At 43.2% G+C, this 20,522-nt stretch overlaps 1 protein-coding gene across 2 annotated transcripts; it reads right to left on the reverse strand.

Moving 5' to 3' along the window:
• HSD17B14 (hydroxysteroid 17-beta dehydrogenase 14) lies at positions 1–19,155 on the reverse strand. Of its 2 annotated transcripts, none has more exons than XM_039335209.1 (9): positions 18,981–19,155; positions 15,668–15,712; positions 12,817–12,914; positions 5,982–6,048; positions 4,660–4,751; positions 4,039–4,143; positions 3,336–3,403; positions 1,493–1,589; positions 1–372 (listed from the first exon to the last, which is right to left on the reverse strand). In XM_039335209.1, exons 1-9 carry the CDS (start codon positions 19,066–19,068, stop codon positions 208–210), a joined length of 825 nt encoding a protein of 274 aa, XP_039191143.1. In that variant the 5' UTR covers positions 19,069–19,155; the 3' UTR covers positions 1–207. The 2 variants fall into 2 exon arrangements, with proteins under 2 accessions (XP_039191143.1, XP_039191141.1); XM_039335207.1 differs by having other exon boundaries at positions 15,565–15,712; positions 18,981–19,120.
• Positions 19,156–20,522: the final 1,367 nt, after the last annotated feature.

A 20,522-nucleotide genomic window follows, 5' to 3' on the forward strand; every position in this document is an offset into this window, starting at 1 on the left:
TTCATTTTTGTGATAGGTTAGAATTTATTAAAACCTCAAAAGGTCCCAGAGCATTTACGATTACAGTATTTTTTACTACCACAAATCAATGCGGCAGTGGAACTGTTCCACTTCAATTTCACAAAGCCAGCTGAGATTGGAGCTCTAGCAGATCTCCCAACTTGACTTTGAAATTTGCCAAAAATGTCCCATCTCAGAAGACTCTTGCTAGCTGTCAAAACCAGAACTGGGGTTTTGGTGGCTCTTCCTCCCATAGCCAAGTTCAGCTCCACCACTGAGGAAAAGGTTGATCCCGGTGCAAAACGTAGCATCAGAAGCGAGGTAGAGAGCAGCTTTTGCACACTCAGCCGGAGTTCCCATCCGTCCCATAAGCTGCAAACACAACAGAGAAGGAGGAAAATCTGGACTCTTTATCCAAGGAGGTATATACAATGCCCTGATACATTTACTTTTACTCATGAAATTTGGGCCCTTATTGAAGAGAAAACAAAGGTTTCAGAGCTCAAAGTTATATGATGAGGGTTTTTTTATAGTTCAATAACTAGAACAGGGATCCCAAACCACAGTCTGGGTGAGGAATTCTGGGAGTTGAAGTTCACAAGTCATAAAAGGGCCAAGTTTGAAGACCTCTGTGCTAGAGTGTACCTGCTAAGTACATAAACCAGAAGAGTCGATCATCACCTTTATTTCCAAGCATGCCAAAGTCCCACAAGAATGTTTAAAAAGATAAAAATGGGTGGCAGCAGCCTGTAATTTGGTTTGGAAGCATGTTCTCCCACCCATTAAAACCAAAAACAAATGGGTTGATGTTTTTCTATTTTCCATCTGTGTGGAAGTTGGAGAAAGGCAGGTGGATCAGCTTTTGTTTCTTTGTTCTATGATGGCACAGCAGGCCATCAATACCCCAATCAATAATTAAAAAGCCACACACAATCAGGCACCATATAAATACTATGCATAGAATAACCCAAAGCACACAGTGAGAGAGAAGTACCTTCTGGATGGGCTCCAGCACAAGTTCTGAAAGCTCAGAAGATTAAACATCTGGTTCCGGTGATTGACCCAGATTGGATCCTGCAGCTTTGTATAGTTTTATATTTTTATGTGGCTTTTGATAAATTAGTGTTTTGTGATTCGCCTTTCGCTCTGGAAAAATTTCAAATTAAGGCCCACTTGGGGAAGTGCTGCAAACATGCCCCCTAAATTAGCTCCTCAACCTAACATGTATGAGGACCCCCAAGTTAGAAAGTCAGGCTAAGAGTGAGTTCCATCTGGCTCACCAGAAGGACTTCCAAAGCTTCTGCATGACAAGGAAAGCAACTAAGCTAAGCAGATAATATATGCAGGTATCCTTAATTTGTACAATGCAAGGATATTGCTATTCTTGCTATAAAAGCCTTGGTTGTATTTTCACAATGTTTATATATGGACTTCTGAAACATTATCTAAATTGCTCAATCTTACAGTGCCCATTTCCCCATAAAGCACTTGCCTGAGCCTCTTTGCCTTCCTTGATCATTGCCTCTGCATTGGCTGCCTGGCTCGCAAGCTTTTCCCATCCAGGAGTCCAAATATTGCTGGGTGAGATGCTGGAATTCCAATGGTTAGAGAGTGTTAAGGAGAAAACATTGTGGAAGAGCAACTAAATTGATCCGTTTTTATGTAAGAAGTGCTTCACAATTCCGTATTCTTATTTTCATAAATGTAATCTCGTTAAGTTAAATCAAAACTGCCTTACATATATGCTAATGCAGAGGTTGGCAACATAGTACAAATGAACACCAGGGCATCTATCACCTCCAAAACTTCCACTCTGCAAATTCTGGCAACACAGCACAAACAAATATCAGGGCAAAACTGCCACCTTGCAAATCAACTCTTTTCCAAAAGTGAAAAATATTTAAGAATATCACGGGCCTGCTAAAAATATCATGGAGTGCTATGAATCGTATATTAGAATGATAAAATACCAAGGAGAATTCTGTATGTATTTATTTGGAAGCAAATTCTACTGATTTACTTTCAAGTAGCTTAGCTCTGCCCCTCCAATAAACTGGGGCTCCTTGGCTGATGTTTTAAAAGCTAAATTGGCAACCAGGAAATCCTTGTAAACTGGAATGGGGTAGTTAAAAAAGAAATACAGGTAGTCCTTAACCTACAACCACAATTGAGCCCAAAATTTCTGTTGTTAAGCTAGCAGTTGCTAAGTGATTTTTTGCACCATTTTATGATCTTTCTTGCCATGGTTGTTAAGTGAATCACTGCAGTTGTTAAGTTAGTAACAGAATTTGGCTTCTCCATTGACTTTGCTTGTCAGAAGATCACAAAACGTGATCACATGACCCCAAGACACTGCAACTGTCATAAATATGAGTCAGTTAACAAATACCTGAATTTTGATCACGTGACCGTGAGGATGCTGCAATGGTCGTAAGTTTGTTTAGTGACCGTTCAAAGTTACCACAACATGAAAAAAGTGACTCGCGACCATTTTTCAAAAACAATCATAAGTCACTTTTTTCATGTCATTGTAACTTTGAACAGTCACTAAACAAACTATTGTTAAGTCAAGCACTACCTATAAGGGTAGGCAACTTTGGCTCTTTTATGACTCGTGGACTTCAACTCCCAGAATTCCCGAGCCAGCATAGCTGGCTCGGGAATTCTGGGAGTTGAAGTCTACAAGTCATAAAAGAGCCAAGGTTGCCTACCCAAGAATACATTCTAGAAAAACAAACTAGCAAACCACTTCTGTAATCTTTCCAGAAAAGGATGTCCATTGTTTAAAACACAGTCCATCTAATTTCTCATTCTCTTTCCTAACTCTAACACATGTTCTATCACCTCTCTCTGTGTGTGTCTCTCCTATGTCTGTCCATCCATCCGTTCCAACAGGCAGGATGGAACTAGTGCCTAAATGGAACTCTTTTCTATGTGGCTTTTCTGTTAAGGAATTAATCCCCACTGAATACGGTGGCAATTTCAGACTTATCTATGAATTCAAGCTTGATTAGACCTCCAGTAGATGATTGAAGTGGGGGGGGGGAAACAACTACCTGTTTTTCTAGCAAAAGGCTGCATCTGCTTGAAGTAATCTATTGAGAACGAAAGGTCTGAAGCGAAGGGCTGCACAAAATCATCAGGGGCCGCATTTGACTCGAGAGTTGCCGATTGCCCATCCCAGCAGGAAAAAAAAGACTCTTCTCTAATGTTGTTTTTTTTGGGGGGGGGGAATCATTTATTAAATTCCAGAACTGATATTGAACCAGGATCTTTATCACAAGATATTTTGCAAAGGGCCACATTTGCTAACCATGCAGGTCAATCAATATTACCTGTTGACTCTAACGCCATATTGGCTTTCATCTATAGCCATAGCTTTAGTCATCGCAATCACAGCACCCTGCAAATTGAAAGCATTGAGAAGTTATAAAGGGAATCAGCATCTTGACAATTTCTCTCCTGCCTATCAGGCCATCTTTTCACATCATTAGCTTCCATCTACAGTACAACCTCCACCAAAGCAGGATATGACAGAAAAGTTGATAAATCTCCCTCCCTCCCTCCCTCCCTCTCTCTCTCTCTCTCTCTCTCCCTCCCTCTCCCTCTCGCTCCCTCCCTCCATCCATCCATCCACTATTAATGATCTTCAAATAATCTCAGGAAACCCTGACCCTGACACTCACTTGCTGTTAAGCTGAAAGTAAGAATCCTTCAGTGAATTAAGTGGCTCTGTTCCTTAAAATGAATTTAGTTATTAAATTCTAAGGCAATTTAACCTTCCTGGAATTGGAGAGTTTTTTTATCTTGCCTTTAGGCAAAAAAGCTCCCCCACACCACAACATAGAAAGCACTTCTAGCAGTTTAAACAAAATTACCAAAATCAGAGAAATATCTCGAATTGGAGCCTACAGTCCTCAGGAGCAGCTTGATACAGAGAAATGAGCAAAAATTATTTTCACTGGCAGAGATTTTATGACTTGGCAATCTAGATGAGAAAATGGACTTACAAAACCGGAACATTTTGATCTGGATTACCTTGGTTGCCACATATGGTACAGCTAACCTTTGTCCAAAATGGCCAACGATGCTCGCAATGTTAATGATGTTTCCTTTTGTTTTCCGGAGATAGGGCAGTGCAAACTGTTACGGTCAAAATGAAGAGAAATGGAGAATTACAATAAGAAAGCATCATGATCTGATCCCCTGGCAAGTAAAGTCAATGGAGAAGCCAGATTCACTTAGCAACTGTGGCAAGAAAGGCTGTAAAACGGGGCAAAAGTCACTTAACTGTCTCACTTAGCAACAGAAATTTTGGTCTCAATTGTGGTTAATTAAGTCGGGGACTAACTGTACTGTGTCCATATGACCACACAGTCCAAAGGAAAGAGCAGCCATAAAAGGAAGTAGACTGTTCCTGCCCCCGTGATTTGCCCATTTCCTCACTAGGGAGAACGTAGATAAGAATCTAGGCAAGAAGAAAGAAGATCCCATCAGGAATTCTGTACTGCTGTCTCTCCAAAACTCTGCACCAATTCTTGATTTACAACTGTAAGGTAAGCAATGAGATGTAGGCCATACCAGCGTGGTAAAAAGCCACCTTGTATGCATATGTTGTGCTCTTAGTGTATGTAGAAATATATGTATATGAAAAGCTACCTTGGCCATTAAGAAACAGCTGACAACATTGAGGTCCATGAGATTGCGGAATTCTTGTGCAGACACATCATCGATTCTTTGATTGGGGGGATCTGTTTGGCAGAGAAAGAGAGAAAGGATATTGCATAGATCTATACAGATTGCCTTCCTGCCCACTGGTGGATGTATTTTGCTTTTCTAGCACTGTAAAGTTTTTTATTCCAAATTCATTCCAAAAACCACACCTCACCCAGATCAATTTGTACACCAATTAAAAGTCAAATAAAAGTCAATGTTATCCTTGCTGGTTCTCTTTCTTGTTTCTTCAAAGTGATGACTGAGGAGAACCAAATCAAGTCTCCACTTGACTAGAGCTCACTGGTTAATTACATTCTCTCTCTATCCATCTATCTCACAGGGTTGCTGTGGAGATAAAATTGGAAAGACTTTCACAGAGTGATGGAAATTGTAGCAAGGGAGTTTCAGGTTGAGGAAAGCATTTTGCTCATAAAGATCAACCAAAGAGAGAAGCCACCTAGAACTAAGGAGAAACTTCCTGACAGTTAGAACAATTAATCAGTGGAATAACCTGCCTCCAGAAGCGGTGAATGCTCCAACACTGGAAGTTTTTAAGAAGAGATTGGACAGCCATTTGTCTGAAATGGTATAGGGTTTCCTGCCTGAGCAGGGGGTTGGACTAGATGACCTCCAAGGTCCCTTCCATTAGTAGTAGTAGTAGTAGTAGTAGTAGTAGTAGTAGTAGTAGTAGTAGTAGTAGATCAACAGATGCCTTTACAGAAATCTACAGACACTCAGTATGATAAAAGCTTCAAACAGAAACAATGGACAAAACCATCAAAATAAATAAGAATGAGGCTGGAGGTTCATTCTCCGAGCTTGTGGGTTGGTTTCCAAATATTTTGTTATCAATCTAGGTAACATCTTCAGCAGAGTTTAGGGGGTGTTAATGTCAGTGCTCCTCTGTTTATAAGGGCTCTGTGTGGTCAGTAGGAATTATGATAGGGAGAACACGTCAGGTGAGGTGAGGGTCTTGTGATGGGTCTTGTGACCTCCCCATCACAAGACCTACTGACCACATGAACAGAGGAACACTGACACTGACATCACCTGAACTCCCCTGAAGATATTGTCTAGCCTAATAACAAAACATTTGGAAACCCACTCACAAGCTGAGAGAATGAACCTCCACCCTCATCCTCCACTTGAGCTATGGATATTCGCTACCATCACATAAATAAGAATATTGTTGGGATTAGTGGGATGAGTAACAACATTTTTAAATGGTTAACAAGACAAGCCCAATCATTTTGGAAATGACTCACGCCCTCCAGCATTGTTCACCAGGCAATCTAGTTGTCCATACTGTTCTATGGTCACCGAAACCAACCTCTGTAGAGAAGGTACAGGGTAAAAAGAGAAAGATTTCAGGGATGTTAGGAATTGTGGTGGCACAGTGGTTAGAATGCAGTATTGCAGCCTGACTCTGTCCACTGCCTACAGTTCGTTCCTCACCGGCTCAAGGTTGACTCAGCCTTCCACCCTTCCGAGTTTGGTAAAATGAGGACCTGGATTGTAGGGGGCAATATGCTGACTCTGTAAACTACCTAGAGAGGGCTGTAAAGCACTATGAAAGGGTATATAAGTCAAAGTGCTATTGCTATTGCTACGTGGAAGAGAATCAAATTATGTGGTTCTTTAGGAGCTGCAACCTTTTTAAACAGCCAAGTCCAATCATAAACTTTTGTTATCAGTATGAAAAATGTGGACAGTTGGTAGCTACTGCCTGAGTCATAGAGGAAGGTAGATTTAAGGCAATTTTCCAAGGATGTGGCCTGTGAAACTGTGATACAGCCATCTTTCTGAAGCTAAGCTAAGTACTAATACGTCTACTTAGTATTTGGATGGGAACCATGTGGAAAATCTGAGATGATAATGGCAGGTGGATATGTAAGCAGCTAAGTAGGAATCACAAACATATATTTGTACAAAGTAAAGGCTAAAGAGAGATGAAGTAGGCATATTCAACCAATGAGAATGGGAAAGATTTGGCATTTTACCTATTCCTTCATTGCTGTTATTCAGAGGAATGTTGTCCCCAAAGTTCTCTATAGCTTATGAATTGCTTTACAGACACTGGTTACCACTTGTTCTGCACATTTACTCAAGAATCAGGAAAGTGTAGATACATATGACCCTTTGAGCTGGCCCTGTGCTAGGTTTCCACACCGCACAAAATCATAAGTTTCTTTTATTTGTTGAACAAGCTAGATAAGGCCTCTTTGCTCAGAATACAAAGCCAGAAGCCACAATTTACAAACCTGACTGGCTGAGTTTGCATTTCATGCTAAATCAAAACCAAACTTGTCACATGAAGAGTGTTATGTCCTGAGCCTTGCAAGCAGGCTCGGGGCATTGCAGGTGGTCCCGGGCAGGTGCAAGCTGCCCGGGACCAGACAGGCTGTCGCCAGTACGTGTGCGCATGCGCGGGTGCTGGCGCGCCAAAAGTAGCAGATTGACCCGGGAAAGGCCTATAAAAGGAGGCCGAGAGTTTTAGGTGTTGCCGCCATATTCCAATGTAAGCTGAACTGAAGAATAAAGGTTTCCTGAGAACTACAACTGCTTCTCGTGTCTTACCATTTCACGACGGACTTAACACTGGCGACGAGGATGGGATCACCTTACATCAAAGAAGAAAAGGTGTAAAGCTTACCCGAGTGAGTCCGGAGCGGCAGGAACGGCGTTGACTCGGCAGCTACCTGCCAATCCAGTGCGCATTTGGGGGTAGGCTGGCTGATAGACCCTTCCTGATTCGAAATGGCAAAGATTGGAAGGCTTTTGGAATTCGACGTCTCACATCCAGAGAGGTGGGAGTCCTACGTAGCCAGGGTGGAAAAGTACCTCAAAGTGAACCAGGTGAGGGAAGAGAGCTTGAAGGCTGCCACCCTGCTGTGCATTTGCGGTCAAGACGCATTCGAAATCGCTGAGAACCTCACAGCACCTGTTCCTTTAGAGTCTGTCAGCTACACAGATCTAAAGAAGTTATTGAAGGAGCACTTCCAGCCTAAGATGTCCGTCATCGCGTGGCGCCACACCTTCGAGCAGAGGGATCAACGACCCAGAGAATCGGCCAAGGAGTACATCGCCGCACTGAGGAAAGCCGCCAAACATTGCGAGTTCAAGGACCTCGAGGAACGACTGAAGACCGGTTTGTATGCGGGCTAAGGCATCGAGAGTTGCAACAGAGACTTTTCGCCAAGGAGGACTTGTCTTTCCAAGATGCCTTGAGAGAGGTCACCGCAGAAGAAGCAGCGGGCGGCGCCATCAAGAACATGCGGCCGATCAGAAACAGTCCAGATGCTGCGTCCGTGCACCAGGAAGAAGTCCAAAGAAACTCCGAGGAGGATCCGGACGAGGAAGTGGACCGTCTCCACCCCACAAAGGAAGGAAAACCAAGAGGAAGCTCTTCAGCTCTCCCCAAGTGCATCGGTTGTGAAGGTCGCCACAAGAGAGCCGACTGCAAGTTCCGCTCCGCTATCTGCCGGGCGTGCGGAAAACAAGGACACATTGCAGCTGTGTGCCTGGGCCGTCAGAAGGTTCAACCTCAGGAAGAATTGCACCTGAAAGGTACCAGGGTCCCCAGCCAGAATAGGGTGGGGTTTTGCGCTTCGCGAAGAAGCATCTACAGGACAGGCACACACAAGCCCATTAAGAAAAAGCTGTCACTTAAGGTGAAGCTACAAGGGGTTCTATTAACTATGGAACTGGACACGGGGTCTGCACTTTTAATCATTTCTATGCACACATTTAGGAAGATTTGTTCCGGCAGCGGAACCCAGGCCAAGTTGAGGCCTTCTGACATTGTGCTAACGGACTTTCAAAACTCCAGAGGGTGTGTTAAGGGGGAGGCCACCCTTAACGTACAGTATAAGGATTTTGAGGGTCCACTAGACCTAATAGTAGTAGAGGGTGAACAAACGAGTCTCATAGGACTCAAGTGGTTTGAGGCCTTGGGGATACACGTCACAGGGCTCAACAGCCTACAAACACTCGACCTACAGGAAGTCTGCAAAGAATTTGCAGACGTTTTCAGCCCCCAGCTGGGCATATTCAAAGGACCCCCTGTGTCGTTAAAACTAGACCCCACGCTCACTCCCATTAGAATTAAAGCAAGAAGGGTCCCTTTTGCTTTAAAGAGTAAAATTGACACTGAATTGGATAAACTGATCCAACAAGGAATTCTAGAACCAGTTGACTCCAGTCCATGGGAGACCCCCATTGTCACGCCTCTTAAGGCAAATGGGGACATTCGCATCTGTGCTGATTACAAATGCACTCTAAATAAGGCATGGCAGCAACATGCCTATCCTGTTCCTGTGGTCAGTCATATCCTGGCCTCCCTCAAGGGGGGGCGCGTTTTTGCAAAGCTTGACCTAGCTCAAGCATATCAACAGCTGCCTGTTGATGATGACGCTGCTATAGCTCAGACTATTGTGACCCACAGAGGGGCTTTCAAGGTAAAGAGACTTCAATTTGGAGTAAATGTCGCTCCTGGGATTTTCCAAAGCGTAATGGAAAACACACTACGGGGTATACCTGGGGTTTGCCCCTATTTTGATGATGTCTTAATTGCAGGAGACTCCACACACATTCTAGCTGAAAGGCTAAGGGCTGTCCTATTAAGGTTCAGAAAAACGGGACTCAAACTCAAGAAGGACAAATGTAAAATTGGGGTGCCTTCTACTGAGTTTCTGGGGTTCAAAATTGATGCTGCTGGGATTCATCCTGCTGAATCCAAACTAAAAGCCATTATGCAAGCCCCTAGGCCAAAGTCTAAGGCCGAACTACAGGCTTTTCTGGGCCTTCTGAATTTCTACAATTCCTTTCTTCCACACAAGGCTAGTGTAGCTGAGCCTCTTCACAGGCTACTAGATAAACAGGCAGTGTGGCAGTGGTCACAAACACATGAGGCTAGTTTCAATGAGGTCAAGGCCTTGCTCACTTCTAACAGTGTACTTGCTCACTTCAATGAGTCCCTTCCTGTGTGCATCGCTTGTGATGCTTCCCCTTATGGGGTGGGTGCTGTACTGAGCCACCTCAGGGCTGATGGAACTCAGGTTCCTGTTGCATATTACTCCAGGACATTGTCTTCAGCTGAGCGCAACTATGCTCAAATAGACAGGGAAGCCTTAGCTGTTGTTGCTGGAATTAAAAAATTCCATGATTTTTTATATGGTAGGCATTTCACAGTCTTCACTGACCATAAGCCTTTGTTGGGACTGTTTACCACACGTAAACAAACTCCCCAAATCATCTCCCCCAGGATGCTCAGGTGATCTATCTTTTTGTCTGCATATGATTTTTCCCTACTTCACAAGCCTGGGAAGGAAATGGGCCATGCTGATGGCCTCAGTAGATTACCCCTGCCGGTAATAGAGGCTGACCCCGCGCCAGCCATCAATATTCTCTCCATTCAAGCCTTGCCCGAGTCCCCCCTGAATGCCAGGGATGTAGCCGCTGAATCAGGCACAGATCACACACTTTCACGTGTCCTTTCTTGGGTTTTGTCTGGATGGCCTGAGCACTGTCCTAGTCCTGAGTTTCAGAGTTTCTGGTCTAAACGGAACGAGTTGTCCACCTCTCAGGGTTGTCTGCTTTGGGGAAGCAGAGTTGTCATTCCCACCTCAATGAGGACTAGGGTCTTAGATTCCCTCCACGAGGGTCATCCTGGCATTGTACGAATGAAGGCTCTTGCACGCAGCCACTTGTGGTGGCCAGGTGTAGACAAAGACATAGAAGCTAAGGTGCATGCTTGCCACCTTTGTCAACGCTCACGCCCTGAAATGCCCCAAGCTCCTGTGCATAGATGGGAGGAAACACAGTCTCCATGGTCTAGGGTGCACATTGACTACGCTGGGCCCTTTCAGGGTCAATTCTTCTTGGTCCTCGTTGACAGCCATTCAAAATGGCTTGAGGTTGTACCTGTCTCTTCCACCACCACTGCAAAGACTATTCAGGTACTGAGGGGGATTTTTGCTGCACACGGGCTCCCAGACGTCATTGTGTCTGACAACGGCCCTCAATTCACTTCCTCCGAATTCCAAGCTTTCTTGCAGGCTAACATGATTCGTCATGCCACTTCTGCACCTTTCCACCCATCCACCAATGGTATGGCTGAACGCATGGTTCGCATCACCAAGGACGCCTTGAAGAGGCTCACCTACGGGGACTGGCATCAGAGATTGGCTGACTTCCTCCTTTCTTATCGCACCACACCATCCACTTCTACAGGGAGGAGCCCAGCTGAACTTCGTTGGGGGTGCAAACTGACTACCAAGCTTGACCGGTTGCATCGGACAGACTGCCTCCTTCTGTCTCACACCCCAGGGCACCTAGGCAACTACTTGTGGGTGCCCCGGTTTGGACTCGTAATTACGGGCCTGGTCATACATGGGTCCCCGCATCTATATCCAGGGTCACAGGTCCTCTATCCTACGAGGTATCCCTGGACAACGGTCATGTCCTGCATCGGCACATTGACCAACTTCGCCCTAGACGGGACCTTCCCGCTGAGACTCCTGGGTCTTTTCCAGGGGGAGGGGGAGCCCTTTGAGCAAAGGGAGGGGCATGGAATGCTTCCCTTTACCAATGAGGGAGCCACAAACGGCCCATCCCAAAATTCCGCGAGTGCTCCAAACAGGAATTCTAGGAGCTTAACCAGTTATCAGGCATTCACGCCTACTCCAGCCAGGGAGTCACCCCGGGGGCATGATCACTTCTCACCCGTATCACTCAGTACTCCAGTCAGAGTGAATACCCGGGAGCATCCCAACAATCCATTCCCTGCAAGAGAGCTGGCACACACTCCTCCTAGTTGGCCTGACTTCAACCCTGTCCCTAGAAGGGGGCAAACACACAGGGAGGTGGTCAAGGAACCAAATCCAGACTACAACACCTCTGACTACACTCAGGGGACAACTGAGTTTTGGGACAGTACTGAAACCCACACAAGCCCGGACACAGAATGGGATTCAGGGGATAGACAGCCTCCTGACAGGTCTTGGATGGACCTAGGAGGTTCTACAGAAACGCCCAACAGTGACAGTCACTTAGAAGGGCCAGAGAGCCTACAGCTAGGCGGGACAACCAGGTCATACACTGGAAGAAGCCCTGGCCTGACGAGCCCGGTGGGCAAGCAAGCAGGCCAGGCATTGGAGCACAGTCCTTGGGAGTCACCAAGGCATAACAAGGGAAACAGGCACACATCACCCCTCAGTCAGGGGGTACCTGTCAGACACCCAGAGCTTAGGAGGTCACAGAGAGCAAGGAAATCTCCTAAGTACTTAGAGGATTACATAACACTATTGGCTAAACAGAGCCAGTAGGAAGGTAGAAACATTAAGGCAATGGAAACGGGGGGAACAGAGCATTGTACTAAGAGTGGGTTGTGTATTATTATGGCATTGGTCGTAGTTTTAGCCCGGGGGAAAGGGGTGTTATGTCCTGAGCCTTGCAAGCAGGCTCGGGGCATTGCAGGCGGTCCCGGACCAGACAGGCTGTCGCCAGTACGTGTGCGCATGCGCGGGTGCTGGCGCGCCAAAAGTAGCAGATTGACCCGGGAAAGGCCTATAAAAGGAGGCCGAGGGTTTTAGGCGTTGCCGCCATATTCCAACGTAAGCTGAACTGAAGAATAAAGGTTTCCTGAGAACTACAACTGCTTCTCGTGTCTTACCATTTCGCGACGGACTCAACAAAGAGTGTGCAATGTGTGAATCTATTGGTTGCCTTTCAACTATTTTCAACTCAGCATTATATCCAAAACGAAGAATAGGCTGAAGAATCTTGGTCAGGGTTTCCCAACCTTGGCAACTTTAACATGCTTGGACTTCATCTCCCAAGATTCCCCAATCAACCATGCTGGCTGAGGAATTCTGGGAGTTAAAGTCTTCACTTCCTTAAAATTGCCAAGGTTGGGAAACCCTAGATTTGGTGCATCGGGGAGATTGGAGAGCAATGCTTTGACAAGGTGAACCAGGAGCATTGGACTTCAATGTGAGAAGTTCCACTGGGGAAGCTATGAGGAAAATACAGAAGTTCATGAAAACCGTAAGAATATCATGGGCCTGCTAAACCATTTTTCTTCTCTCAGTTCCAGCCTACCTGCATGTCTGCTTCACAGAGGACATCACAGACCACAAAGCGGCCTTCTCCTGATCCACCTTCTGCAAGTTCCCTCTCAAGAACTTTTCCTTTTCCCTCTGCAAAGAGATGCAAAGTAGATTTAGTGCTGCCATAGGGAACTGTAAGGGAAGGATAACCATTTTCTCCCAAATTATTTATACCTGGAGTCTTTAGCTATCTCTCTAGTTCCAGCCATGGTCCAAGTGAAGCTAACAGATATGCCACTCACACCTGAGAAATTGATTTCCACCAACCCCTGAAAAAATTTTCATAGCAGGATTTGAAAACATGAGGCCCAGTAGCTTCCATTATTTTAAAAAAAATCTGCTTTTAGAATACAGTGGAAACATAGCTGGTTAATCAATTGGAATTGGATGGTTACTACAGATTTGAATAATTAAATAAAAATAGGAATTAGGGTATTTCCATCTTGCCCCAAGATCTACTCATGAGTAGCATTCTCAAATACAGCCCATTGTGAAAAGGCTTGTCCATTTTAATGGCAATTTACTAAGTTCATCATTGACAAGACACGTTGCCAGTCTGGTAAGTATAATTGTTGTGAGTTTGTTTTTTAGCCAAGAAAATCTGCAGCCAAAGAGTTCTACCTGCTATTAGGTCTAGCCCAGCATTATGGGGTTGGAAAGACTATTTAAGCTATCAAGGCAAATTACCTATTTTATTTAACCAAGGAAGGAATTTAAATTTCAGGAAGAGGAATAGAAAGGCTGAGAGCTAACTCAGTCAGTTAGTACTAAGTATGGATATTTTTCTTTCTTTCTTTCTTTCTTTCTTTCTTTCTTTCTTTCTTTCTTTCTTTCTTTCTCTTTCTTTCTCTCTTTGTTTCTTTGTTTTTTTTCTTTCTAAGTAAGATAGATGAGCTTACTTTATCGTTACATTGTGTGAATTCAGAAACAATTTGATTCATTTTTTTAAAAAAACAACTCCCTTTATACGACTCTGCAGTCCCTTAATGCGGGATAGAGTCAGGGCGATTGGATAGAGCTGAATGTTTACTGGCTGGATGCCCTTCCTGACACCATGTGGCGTTCCCAGCAGGTATTTTTTTCCGCCACTAACTAGGAATGAATTCTCAACCTTCCAAGTGGCTTCACCACTAAGCCACTATACTACAGTTTGATTCAAGAACAAAATAAAATAGGTAACCAGAACCCAAGCCAAAGTTAGGTTAGTGAGCCTTAGATGATAAGTTTTTTTACAGAATAGTTTACAGAATAACAGAGTTGGAAGGGACCTTGTAGATCAGGCATATAAACTTGCGATGTCACATGACATTGTACGACATATCATGACTTTTTCCCCATTGCCGGCAATGGGGTGGACGCGGTTTTGGCGTGACACATCTGGCCTGTGGGCCAGCAGTTTGACATGCCTATTGTAGGTCATCTAGTCCAACCCCTTGCTCAAGCAGGAGCCCTTATACTCTGTGTGTGATGAATCCAGCATCCCTCAAATTGCTGCTCAATTAAAAAGGTCATTATTATATATTTTGTTTTCCTTAGGAAAGATCACACATCCCATTTTCCTAAATAAAATTCATCTCCCCAGAAAAATTTAAAATTGCCTTTGTAGCAAGTGGGCATGCTAGTGATTTAGTGAGTGTTTGATTTTTCTGGCCAGAAAATATTGATTTTTCTCATTGCTTTCATTTTTTTGCAAAGATAGATTGCTGAATTTTTACTTCTAGCAAAACTCCAAGAAGTAGGTACTTACTTTCTTTCATCTAAAAATTAGAATGTGTCTTACAGCACCACGTGAGGATGATGGATTTTATTAAAAGACACGTGCTGCCATGAACTATATCAGTGACGGCGAACCTTTTAGAAACTGAGTGCCCAAAAACTGGCCCCGCCCCCACTCCACCACCACTCCGCCCTGCCCCCGCTCTGCCCTCATCCCCTGCCCCGCCTGCCCACAGGACCATTCACCGCCTCCAGGGCCCACCGATCGCCCAGGCAGCCCAGAAGCGCTATGGTGGCCACACCCTCTGCCCGCACCCTGCAGCATCAACTGCATGATGGGGTGTGAGGGCAGAGTCTTGTCTACATTGTCTGGATGCCATGTCCTTGGCTGCGCTGCTCCATGTGGGCCACCCTCGAGGGCAACTCTCCTTCAGGGGGGCTGCTGGAGAGGAGGGGGTCGCGGGGTGAGGCAAGGCTGGGGCAACGGCATCTGTGCCCACAGAGAGAGCTCCGAGTGCCGCCTCTGGCACCCATGCCATAGGTTCGCCACCACTGAACTATATGTTCATCTTTGCTTCATCTACATATTATTTTTCCTTAGAGAGTTGTCAACTTCCTGTTTGTCCAAACCTGGTACAGGTAGTCCTTTATGACAGTTCACTTTATGACCGTTCAAAGTTACAATCGCACTGAAAAATGTGACTTATGAACGTTTTTCACACTTATGACCTTTGCAGCATCCCCATGATCATGTGATCAAAATTCAGACGCTTGGCAACCAGTTCATGTTTAGGATCTCTGCTCTGTCCCAAGGTCATGTGATCCCTTTTGCGAACTTCTGACAAGCCAAGTCAATTGGGAAGCCCGATTCACTTAACAACCGGGTTACTATCTTATCAACTGCAGTGATTCACTTAACAACTGTGACAAGAAAGTTTGTAAAATGGGGCAAAACTCACTTAATAAATGTCTCATTTAACAAAAGAAACTTGGTGCTCAATTGTGGTCATAAGTCGAGGACTACCTGTATTTCCTTTTAGTCTGTCACTCTGATTAACTTGGATGGGAGCAGGATCATAAATCATCCAGTATAAAGCGAGGATAGTGAAAGAGCTGCTATGCCTCACCTTCTGATGCTGGTGCACAGAAGACCACTTTGGCTCCATGATGAACTGGAAAGGAAAAGAAACAGAGTGGGAGATGCTCAAGACAAACTCCAGTGACTTTGTTCACCACACAATTTGATGAGCAATACAGGAAGGGCATATAGCAAATTACAGGTAAGTTTTTGACTGACAACCATTTGTTTAGTGACCATTCGAAGTTACATCAGCACTGAAAACAGTGACTTGTGTCTAGTCCTCACACTTATGACTATCAGAGCATTCCCATGGTCATATGATTGAAATTTGGGTGCTTGGCAACCAGCACGTATTTACGATGGTTCCAGCATCCTGGGAATTATGTGATCACCATTTACAATCTTACCACTGGTTTCCAACAAGCAAAGTCAATAGGGGAAGCTGGATTTGCTTAATAAAAATATCTGGTTTACATAACAACTGCAGTGATTTGCTTACCGACCACTGGAAAAAAATTTGTAAAATTGGGCGTGACTCAATAATCATCTTCCTTAGGAACAAAAATTCTGATCCCAATTGTTGACTTAAATTAAGGACTACCTGTATTATATTGGTTCCTTTCACCCAATAACAGTTTATGAATATAGAAACTACGATATGTCAGATCAGAGTTTGTCAATCTTGGCAACGTTTAAAATATGTGAATTCCAACCCCCAGAATTCTGGAAGTTGAAGTTCATACATCTTAAAGTTGCTAAGGTTGACTATTGGTCCATTAGATTAGATTATTAGACTATTGGTCTATTAAATCAATATGACTTGGGGCAATTGGCTATAGTTTGAAAAGGCATATGTTTCATTGCCTCCCACGTAAGTGGCAGCACCCAACTGATCTTCACTGATCTTGAAAAATAAGCGGAGTAAGGTCTGGTGATTACTTTGTTGGGAGATCACTAGACTTTGGGCTAAACTAGGGTATTGAAAAAATATCCTGGAAAAATATCACAAGTCACTTCTGGATTGATAACATAAAACTGCAAATCATGTCCGTTAGTCAATAGGAGTCAAGATTGACTCAATAGAAACTTTATATGTTTGATTAAATTAAACTAATCCAATGATCATTAATTTCAAGCCCTTCCCAGCAACAAAGATGATTAGGGAACTGGAGGCTAAAACATATAAGGAACAGTTGCTGGAATTGGATATGTCTTGTTTAATGAAGAGAAGGACGAGGGGGGACATGATAGCAATGTTCCAATATCTCAGGGTCTGCCACAAAGAAGAGGGAGTCAAGCTATTCTCCACAGCCCCTGAAGGCAGGACAAGAAGCAATGGATGGGAACTAATCAAAGAGAGAAGCAACCTAGAACTAAGGAGAAACTTCCTGACAGTTAGAACAATTAATCAGTGGAACAACCTGCTTCCAGAAGCTGTGAATGCTCCAATACTGGAAGTTTTAAAGAAGAGATTGGACAGGCATTTGTCCGAAATGGTATAGGGTTTCCTGCCTGAGCAGGGGGTTGGACTAGATGACCTCCAAGGTCCCTTCCAACTTTATTGTTGTTGTTATTAAATATTAAGTATTGTAATTTAGTAGCAATTTGGGGAGGGCCCTTGGGAGTTGCATCTAAAATATTAAGGGAGACTGCACAATGTGTACTCTTCTTTTAAACCTTTGTAATCTGCTAGGAATTCTAAAGTTTATTACTCTCCCTATCCTATATTTAATTTTGTTCTTCGCTGTTTGGTCTCATTTTTTAAACCAAGGTGTTTATAATCATTACATTGTATATTGTTTAACATTGGGTGATTAAACAGCTGCTTTCTAAGTTTCTATAAACTGGCATGGGGGAGAATACTTATTTTTAAAGGTAGAACAAATAATTTTAATTCATTTTCAGGCTATGGTGAAAAACTGGGAATGGAAACTGAATTGAAAGAAATACCAAAGCTAATTCATTAAAATTTCTACCCTTGAAATATGAAAAAGTTTGAAAATTCAGGTAGTCCTTGATTTACAACAGTTCATTTAGTGACCATTCAAAATTACAATGGCACTGAAAAAAATGACTCATGACCATTTTTCAAACTTACAACCATTGCAGTATGCCCATGGTCACATGATCAAAATTCAGATGCTTGGCAACTGACTCATATTTATGACGGTGGCAGTGTCCCGGCATCATGTGATCACTTTTTGTGATCTTCTCCAAACAAAGTCAATAGGGAAGTCAGATTTGCTTAACAACTGTGTTACTAACTTAATAACTACAGTGATTCACTTAACAACTGTAGCAAGAAAGATCGTAAAATGGGGCAAAATTCACTTATCAAACATCTCGGAAATTTTGGGCTCAGTTGTGGTCTTAAATTGAGGAGTACCTGTACCAGTGGTGGGATTCAGCCAGTTCGCATCTCTTCGGTAGAACCGGTAGCTAATTTTTTGTTGCCCAGGCCCATAATGGAATTCCAGAAGCACCATCCACACAGAGAACCAGTTGTTCACATATTTGAATCCCCCCACTGACCTGTATTATAAATATCCACATATAGAGAGAGTCTTCATCAATTTCTGAACAGAAATTCAGTTTTCTGAATTTATTTTGTTCCTCATTTGGCAGCATGGACAGAATCTATGTGTGTGTGTGTGTGCATGCCCATCAGACAGACAGGATGTTGTTTCAATCTGTTTCCTGGACGGAAGGGGCTTTCTGACACCACAGGCAGAATTTGTTCTGCTAGTGAAGCGTTTCTCAGCCCTGGCAAATTTTAGCTGTGTGGACTTCAACTCCCAGAATTCCCCAGCTGACTGATTGCGCAACACTGTATACTGACTAGTAGTTAATCTTTGAACAGAGGGGCTCATGCTAAAAAAGTCTGATATCAGGAACTGATAATTGGGAAAAATACACAGTCCAAAGTCCTGCAGTTTACACAATGGTTGGAATCACACAAAACACTAAACCCTTTGATTACAACACAGAGCCATGTTTCAGCCGAAAAAGATTCTTTCATTTTCTTTAATAGCATCTTCAAGGCCAATGAATTTATATATGCTAAGCCTCTAATTAATGGCAATGGTGTTCAGGTGTAGTCCCCGATAGCGGATGCTGCTGGGGAGGGGGAAGGAATGGGAGTTCCTTGAATTTAAACAATCGTGACTCTGGGCACATACCGAGTTCACCTCTTTCACTCCAAATTTCGTCTACTTTAGACCCTCTCCAGTTCAACACTGTAACTTTGAGGATAAAGTTTCATGCCAGACGCTGCACTGAAGGTCCAAAGACTTTTGGGGGGTGGGGTGTAAACTTTCCTGCTCCTCTTCCCACTCCTCACTCCATCTCCCTAATCTCACCAAATTCTCTCACGATGCCTTCGCCAATGCCGCTGGTCCCTCCCGTTACTATGACGACCTTGTCCGGATACCGCTGCCCACTTGCCATTCCGGCTGCGATCGAAATCAACCCCGGTTTCCAAGTGATCCAGCTAATTTTCGGACACAAAGTTTCAGCCTCCTGTGGTTTCGACACTTACGCATGCTCCTTCGCCAGCGGCATGCTGGGAAATTGAGTCTTTTTGTTCTCAGCTGTTTTCATTAGGGGGGAAAAACCCGTCATAATTCACTCCTGCAGTGATTTTATTTATTTCCTCATTTATGTACAATCATAGATCAAGGTACAGAGTTAAAATATGAAAATTAAAAGTATGCTTACTCTATCAAAGAGAAAGATTAGTGGGGATATGATAACCATCTTCCAGTACTTATGGGGCTGTCATAGAGAAGAGGAGATTGATTTATTCTCCAAGGCACCAGAGGGCAGGACAAGAAGTAATGGGTGGGCTGTTTGTTTTAACTTTGGAAATATTGCTGATTAAAATTCGAGAATCACAGCAAATAAAAGGAACAGAAGTCAATAAAAAAGAATATAAATTAAGAGCCTTTGCAGATGACTTGGTGGTTACCTTATCACAACCTATTCATTCTGTAGTAGAGTTACTACAATTGATACATCAATATGGACGGGTTTCAGGTTTTAAAATTAACAATAATAAGACTAAAATATTACCCAAAAATATGACCAATCTTGATAAGCAGACTTTGGTTAATTTGACAGATTTTGAGGTCGTTGATAAGGTAAAATATTTGGGGGTTATTTTATCTGTCTCTAATGCAAAACTGTATAAAAATAATTATGAAAAGCTGTGGGTCAAGATACAAAAGAGAGTTGAAAAATTGGGAGAAGTTGTAATTATCTCTTCTGGGAAGAATTGCGGCGATTAAAATGAATGTTCTGCCAAAGTTTCTTTTTTTATTTCAAATGATACCTATTTTAAAGAATGAGGTTAATCTAAATGAATGGCAGAAAGGTATCAATAAATTTATCTGGGCAGGGAAAAAACCAAGAGTAAAACTTAAAATTATACAAGATACTCGTGAGAGAGGTGGACTCAAGGTACCGAACTTGAAATTGTATTATGATGCTGTGGTTTTAACATTAATTAGTGATTGGATTAACTTAACAAATGTAGAAATACTCCTCTTGGAGGGTTGGGATTTACTTTTTGGATGGCATGCCTATTTAATTTTTAATAAAAAGGTTGACAGGGTTTTTAAATCTCATATTATAAGGATTTCTTTACTTTGGGTCTGGAGGAAATATTATAGAACTGATTCTAAAATTCCATTATGGGCCATATCATGGCATGCGATAGAGGGGATAAGGAGAGGAGTTAAGATGGATAGTGTTTCTTATGCACAATTACTCAGATGGGATGGTAAAAATTGGCAGTTAAAATCTTTGGAAGATTTAGCACAAGAAAATATTATATACTCATGGTTTCAGTACAGACAAATTGTGGATAGATGGAAGGTAGATTGTAATGTGGGTTTGCTTAG

This window comes from Crotalus tigris, unplaced genomic scaffold (assembly GCF_016545835.1).
Source record: "Crotalus tigris isolate CLP2741 ecotype Arizona unplaced genomic scaffold, ASM1654583v1 scf7180000017639.5415321, whole genome shotgun sequence".
NCBI classification, from domain to species: Eukaryota; Metazoa; Chordata; class Lepidosauria; order Squamata; family Viperidae; genus Crotalus; species Crotalus tigris.